Below are 7,436 nucleotides of genomic sequence, written 5' to 3' on the forward strand. Positions count from 1 at the left end.
GTACTTTGCACATCTATAAAACAGCTTCTACGAGATTGATTACACAGCTGAGTAAGAAAGCGTGTCTGATCTTTTGCAAAGCCAAGGAGACCCTGAGCTGCTCAGGCTTTGCACAGCAGTTTGTAAGAGCATTGTTTCTAGAAGCTCACTGGAAAGATACCAGGTTTTAATCTGCAACTCCTATCCAGGTTGATAAACACAAAGCAAGGTATACACCATCCCACGTGAAAAACTTCCATGCATCTTCCTGTATCTTTTTCTTGTTAAATAGAAGGCTTATCGTTCTTAAATCTGTTCAATATTAGCTTAATTTTCACTTAAGAAACCCTTACTCTGTGAGAATCTAGTCATTCTTTCCTCAGCTCCTTTATCTTGCCTGAAGGTGTACCTACATACAACACAAACTTCAGAAGCTAATACAAAACACCCTACAAGAGAGAGATGTAAAGGATGACGGAAATGGTTACAAAAGAAACAAAGCAGGCATAATAAAAACATTTTCAAAATAAAAAAGCAGCATTTATTACAAGACTATAATACATGCTAAAATAAAAGTCTTTTCAACCACCGAGTACATTTATGAATTGTATTTACAAGTTTTTCCCTCCCATTTTAAAATGAGCATTTGTTTTTGTATTTGTGTACATTGTTAAAAATAAATATTTAAGAACATGGTTCAAGAATAGATGCATACAATGAGGAAAAGGGAACCCTGTCTTGAAATGAAGCCATTCCAGCATAAGTCAAGAGCAGAGACTGCGTTAAGGTTGAAAATTTAAATACATCCTGCTTAAACTGAGAGGGCAGAATTTTGTAAAAACAAGAACAAAACACCTAAAAACTAACAATGCAAACCTTTTTTCTTTTTTATAATATCACGTCAAAGTTACACAGAAGACCCCAGTGATCACTAGGAAATCTGCCACAGTCTAGTTTTTCCAATCCAATTAAGTCCATGCTTCGTGGAATAATATGTCCCCCATCTGCTGCAGGCCGAAAGTAAATGCGGTCAAACCTCATCTTGCACTTGTACTCTGCATCCAGGTTGGTATTGGAGTGGGTGTCCCAAGTATAGCGGCAGTGTTGAGGTTTACCCAAAAACTCCCAGATATCTGTAATGTTGTTCGGTAAGTTACCCAGTTTACTAACCTGAAAGTAGGAAAGGCGGGGGGGGACGGGACGGGATGGGGACAATGGACACGGGACATGAGAAATCCACAAGATAGTGAATTCACAAATTTTACCTTCAAAATCAGAACTGAGTTGTCACAATATCACTTTTTTCTGCAAAACATGAATTTTTAAAAACAAAGATATTGGAGATGTTTCTAAATTGTGTTATTTCTCAGGATACTCTAAAAGCGTGACCAATTCCTGTAGTACTTTGTAAATCCAAACCACATTACAAAATAAACGTTCATCCTGAAATTTTGAGGTATGGGGTTCAACACCATATTCTCTGAAAGCGTCGTTGCAGTTCACTGCAATGGAATTTCACGACAGGTAAAGATGAAACCTTTTAGTAATATAGTAATTTAGTAATAATGCACAAATTTCACCTTTAATATCAGCAGCCAAAAACTACTTCTAATTTTCAATGTCTCTGTGATGGGGGATTAATTTTAAACCCCCAAGATGTATTTCTCCAGAGCACCCTCTTCTTTCATTGATTCTATAAAAATTAATTCTCTGAGAATTGGAGAGTTGAGCAAGTAAAGATCAGGTTCTCAACATAAGAAGATGCTTTTGAAGTTGAACCTTCATCGACTATCCCTGCGTTTTGTCAGATATAAATATTGCCAATAAAGCATTTTGGTATTGGGGCAGATCTCTTCATACACATCTCCTCAGCTCTAACACCACCTCAGCATAGCAATGCCACAGCTTCTACTTAGTCACACTTCCACTTTTTAAGAATAAATGTTGCATATCTCTGTTCTGCCTCAGCAGATCATTTCTCAAAGAGAACAGAAAAGCCTGAGAAGATTTTGTCAGAATACCTTCCCAAAATAACAAGATTGCTTATTTCTATTTACCTCACTGTCTCTGAGGTTTGTATCTCCTCCAAATATAACAGTGGCGGACTCAGACTCCTCCTGCATTCTGTTTAACACTATTTGCAGTTGCTTCATACGCTCTTTAGAGTGATTTTTAGTGCTTTCCAGATGAGAGGTCATAAGGCAAAGTTCATTACCAGATACGCTCACCTGTGCATGAAACAAAGAGGCAATGTTACTACCCACACCACAATAAGAAGTTAAAAAATAAAATCTAATCACAAAGTAAATTACTGAATGACAAAGCTCTGGTTAATATTAGTTTTACATTGAAGAGAAGTGGCTTACAGGAGGATAACATGCTTATAGTTTTGTTTTCAGAGGTTATGAGTCTTGAAAACAAAGTGCGGCTAGTAACTTACATAAAAGATGTAAGTTTGTTAGTATCAAATGCAACTGGGTTTGTATGTTAGGAGAAATTGTTCTTCTGCTGTTTGAGACTGCCTTAGAGTAAAGGCAGTCCAGCCTTTCTGGGATTTTTTGTTTTGAAGGCAGAAATACAACCGTTTAGTACATACTGATTCACTCACATACACAACCAAAAGGTTCCTCATCATGGAGGTTGTTGGAAAAGGTATTATCTCATGTTTCAGTAGCTTCACTCTTGATTTCTTCAACATTATGGCAGTGAAATAGCCATCTATGTTACCTAGAGAGGAACAGGGGAAACTGTGATATAAAGAAGTTAAGGTTCTGAAAGAGACCTTTTTAATGTGATCTGGGAGGATCACTTTAATTTGTAAGGTTTACAAAGTCATTAGTTAAAAGCTTCATAACAGTGGTGTGAATTTCTGAGCCTTTTTAAAATGCAAATATTTAAGAAATGGCTTATCTATGGCACTTTTTTTGGCTACCCTTGCTATCAGTCTTTCAAAATGCAGAAAAAATACAAAGAAAACCACCAGGCAAGCAAGCTTTTCACATGCATAATTTGCATCAAACTATATCCTGGTATCAAATCACAGAAAGCAGTTAAAGTGCTTCCTTCTTCACTTTACTCTTTTCATTCCTACAAATGGTCACAGATTTTGGCCACAGAGACAGAATAAAACCGAACTTACTTTTTTCCCGTTTCTGTCTTTAGAAACGGAGGGTTATTTCTTACCTGGAATAATAGTGTAACTGCCTGCTCTCATCTGTAGAATACAGAGATGCGGTGGGATGACCTCTTGTAAAAACACAACATCTGGACTGTATCTGAAATCGGCAAGACAAGAGTTCAAATTAACTACTGAAAGGTAGTAGTGTTACACTCTGAGGCCAAATGGAACAGGGTCAGAGATTTCAGGTGCACCTTGACCTCATCTTCCTAGATATTGTAAGAATCTGGTTTTTTAAAAAAAGAAAAAACTCTCTCCATCTTATTTAGTAGCAGGTAGACACATCACCATTGTTAAAAGAGAGGAAACTGATTATTGTGGACATGGAACTGACATGGTAACAAAATGCATGACTTCCTTACACCTTGGTCTTGCAAACAGTTGCACGGGTTTCATACACGACATAGTTAAGGAATTCAACTTAAGCAGCTGCAAAGCAGCTTTGGAACATGTTCTGCAACATCTAAGTTCTCCAGGAGATTCCAACCGCCACCTCATTGCCTTACAACAGATCCTCTCAAGTAACCTGCCATTCATTTTCTCCAGTCTCACCGATGCCAAGCTCTTTTACTTCTTAGAGCTCTGCAATCAGTAACAGTTCACGTGGGGCAGCAGTCTTGAGAATGCTGATTTAGACATGGCTTTATAGCTGTCCCTATTTTTCCTACACAGCTGAATAGCCCTGCTCTAGGCAGCTGAAGGACAAACCTAAGGCCTTATTTACAGAAGAAAAGTAGTCACCCAAGATTAATAAAATCAAGTGAAAAATTGATTTAGTTAAGGGGTTTCTGCTGTTCTAAGAGGAACGTGAATTACCACTTGTTTAAAACATTTAATGTACACTGATAAGTTATTGTATTAAAACAAATCTTTTTATGTAATTGCTAAATTGCTCATAAATATATTCATGGGAGGCTTCCACTCATGGAAATATAAAAAGGTAATCACAGATTCTATTGCTTTCATCTTACCTCGCATATTTTCTTTTTTGATAGACAAGTAACAGTAATGGCAAGAGAGCCACTTTTCACGTTTGACTAAAGGAATCTTTTTTGTTGTTTCAAACAGTTTGCTCTAGTGTGAAGTTATTCATACTACTGAAATGAGACAAACAAGTTTCTTGCAGTTTTACCCTTCTCTCATGTACAGGATGGAAGTACAAAGTATGCTCTTGATGTATGACTAACTTGAACAATTATAAATAAGCTTTTTAAAGTAGGCATCGCAAAATATTTAATCTTTGGGATGCTGCATAGGTTCACAGCTCTTCCAACCAGTATATCACCTTTTATTCATCTACTTAGGATTTATAAAGTGATTGTATTGTTGCATCTAACGTTAAGATAATTTGGGCATGAAGATTTGGAAATAGCTAAAACAAGAAGCTTGCTTTTTCCTTTAAAGCTGGGTACATGACAATACAAAGATTAAGCTATACTTACAAGGCCAGGTAAGAACAGATTCCTCTAGCTCGTTCTTTCAGATTTCCTAGATCCAGCCCATCAACGTTCCAGGTTATCAGTGAGAAGCTGCTGTCATCCTCTTGTTGCCTCGAGTCTGCACTATTGACACCGGCATTACTAGTAGTTGCATCTGCTGTGAGGTCAATACTAAAGAGAGAGTTTACTTGTTTGTCAACACGCATAATATTATTCTCCCCGCAATTACCTCCCTTATCTTCTACAGGAAAATGTTTTAGATCCATCACAACTTACAGGTGGCCATCTAAAACTTTCCCAACAATTAAGTTAAACTGTATTGATCTCAACATAATTTAAAAGCACAGTAACTAAAACATACAGACCTCAGTCATACAGATCCTTAGCACACAGGTGAAGTAAGTGTTTTTTTCCTCCTCCCTATAGACACAAGTTAGCATTTACCATTCCGCTTTAAGTTTGATAATCAGACAGCAATCAGTGTAATCCAAAGCACTTGAGTAATTCAACTCTTGCCCCATGCTAGAGGCAGGCTGTATATATTAGTTTCCAAACACTTTCCAGCATATTAGAGCAAAACAACTGCAGCCAGGACTTGCTTTTATGTGCCCATTTTTGGGCACATACAGCTGAGGTTTTTCCAATTGCCAAACCCTCTTAGGGAGGTACATGTGCAAACTCACTCTGTGACAAACTGATAGCCCTTTTCTTTGGGAATATTGACCCCAAAGCCCACCTCAAAAACACAGGCTCTGTCTACCCTGTTGATTTGACAAAGGCTAAACAACACCGTCAAAGTTTGAGTGCCCAGTCTAGTAACTGCCTGGGGACTGTGTTGCTGAAGAGAACCAGACTCTACCTGCTAACACATGATTGTACTGGTTTTGGCTGGGATAGAGTTAATTTTCTTCATAACAGATCACATGGTGCTGTGTTTTGGACTTGTGACCAAAACAGTGTTGATATCACAGGGACGTGTTAGCTGTTGCCAGGAGTGCTTAGGCAGCATCAAGGCCTTCCGTGCTTCTCCTGCTGCCCCCGCCAGTGAATGGGCTGGGCAGGAGGCTGGGAGGGGACACAGCCAGGACAGCTGACCCCAAATGACCAAAGGGATATTCTATATCATATGACATCATGCTCAGCATGTAAAGCTGGGGCAAAGGAGGAGGAAGAGGGAACGTTCAGGCTCACGGCATTTATCTTCCCAGGTAGCCGTTACGCATGATGGAGCCCGGCTTTCCTGGAGATGGCTGAACACCTGCCTGCCCATGGGGAGTGGTGAATGAATTCCTTGTTTTGCTTTGCGGGTGGGCACAGCTTTTGCCTTCCCTATTAAACTGTCTTTATCTCTACCCACGAGTTGTCACACTTTTACCCTTCCAATTCTCTTCCCCATCTCACTGGGGCTAAGCTGCCCACCAAGGTTAAACAACAATACTGATCCAACGTAAACTCCGTGAGTAAAGTGAAAGTCTGTAACAAAATACATTAAATAGTATAGCTGAGACTAGACAAACTGTATTTTGGCAAAGTTGGGATACTAGAATTTTGTTTTTAGGAATTTGTATGCACACATGAACTTAAGGCCTGGAACCAAAACAAATCTATTCCCTAGAACTTAGTACTGGTTTTGTACTTGGTGCTGCACAAACGACGTAAGATTCTGCTACCATGCACATGTAATCTAAACTGAACAGAAAAAGAAAAGCAGGCAAAGGAGAAGAAGCTAAGGGATATTTAAGTAGGTAAATAACGTGGCATATGCCTCCAGTATTTCCATGATGACTTTATATATTTATACTGTAACCTGAAGGACTATGAGATGAAATATAGAAGTCTGCGTCATCTGCAGTGATCTTTCCCTGACTGGGAGGTCTCCAAATAGTCCTCCCTCCCAACACATCCTGCATACAAAAGCTCAAGACAGAACCCACAGTACAAAGACAGACAGAGGCTGGAAAAGAAAAAGGTGCTGCCAATGTGATACAGATATATTCTGACTCATCATGGACTACCTAGAGACCAATGCTAATGTTCAGTAGGCTTCCACTTTTTCATACATACATATCAAGCAAAAACAGGTATGTTGTTATCAAATATAGCTTATTCGTAACTATAATGGTCATAAGGGCTCTTCTATATAACATGCAAGTCCATAATAAATATAATCTATAGAAAAAGAGCTTCCCTCGGGACTGTAAATAGCAGTGCAATTCCACATGCAGTTTAATACCCTTGGTATGCCCTACGAGCAAGCTGTGAAATCCTCTGTGTATGTAAGACATGGATCTTAGATCTTAACTTCTGCAGGTACATTTAACAAGGTGTGCGTGCTACATGCAAATTTTATATTTATAGAAATATAAATACATATACATCTAGTATGTGACATACATGCATAGTTTACACATGTACAAATGTGTGCGTGTACAGTAAAATCTGCCTATGTATTGCTGCACAGGACAAGGCAATAGAAAGAAGATGACCTTGTCCCTCCTCCAAAAAGCTCACCATCCACTAGCCCAGAGGAAGGTGGCTGAAGCACCCACAGAGGGAAAATGCAGCCCGTGAGCCTCAGAGCCTGCGCCCCTCAAAGGGGGAGCCTTGGGAAACAACGAAAACCAGCGTGGAAACATCAGTGTGAGGAAGGGAAACTCACCGCATGTCAGCGGGGTGCGAAGCCGGGCGGGGAGCGCAGCGCTGCGCCCCGGGGGGGGAAGCTACGACCCGGAAGACGGCCCTCCCCGGATGCCGGGGCCCCTGCCCCTTCCCGCGGAGGAAAACCTGCCCGCCTGCATGCGGGGAGGTGCGGGGAGGGAAGAGGGGCCGCTCCCCTGGCC

General features: G+C 40.0%; 1 protein-coding gene across 1 annotated transcript; it reads right to left on the reverse strand.

Annotated features, from left to right (window-relative positions):
* Nucleotides 1-507: 507 nt before the first annotated feature.
* On the reverse strand, nucleotides 508-7,260 carry TDP2 (tyrosyl-DNA phosphodiesterase 2). Its single transcript, XM_010295779.1, has 7 exons — nucleotides 7,256-7,260; nucleotides 5,280-5,357; nucleotides 4,600-4,767; nucleotides 3,163-3,254; nucleotides 2,588-2,706; nucleotides 2,037-2,207; nucleotides 508-1,149 (listed from the first exon to the last, which is right to left on the reverse strand). Exons 1-7 carry the CDS (start codon nucleotides 7,258-7,260, stop codon nucleotides 868-870), a joined length of 915 nt encoding a protein of 304 aa, XP_010294081.1. The 3' UTR covers nucleotides 508-867.
* Nucleotides 7,261-7,436: the final 176 nt, after the last annotated feature.

Source organism: Phaethon lepturus, unplaced genomic scaffold (genome assembly GCF_000687285.1).
Source record: "Phaethon lepturus isolate BGI_N335 unplaced genomic scaffold, ASM68728v1 scaffold8351, whole genome shotgun sequence".
Taxonomy (NCBI): Eukaryota; Metazoa; Chordata; class Aves; order Phaethontiformes; family Phaethontidae; genus Phaethon; species Phaethon lepturus.

Excerpts from the sequence above, each read along its gene's own strand:
- TDP2 (XM_010295779.1), bottom strand. Across the intron at positions 3,255-4,599 it reads ATCTGTTCTTACCTGGCCTT|ATACAGTCCAGATGTTGTGT; the intron begins GTAAGTATAGCT and ends TGCCGATTTCAG. Across the intron at positions 2,707-3,162 it reads CAGTTACACTATTATTCCAG|GTAACATAGATGGCTATTTC; the intron begins GTAAGAAATAAC and ends GTTCCTCTCTAG.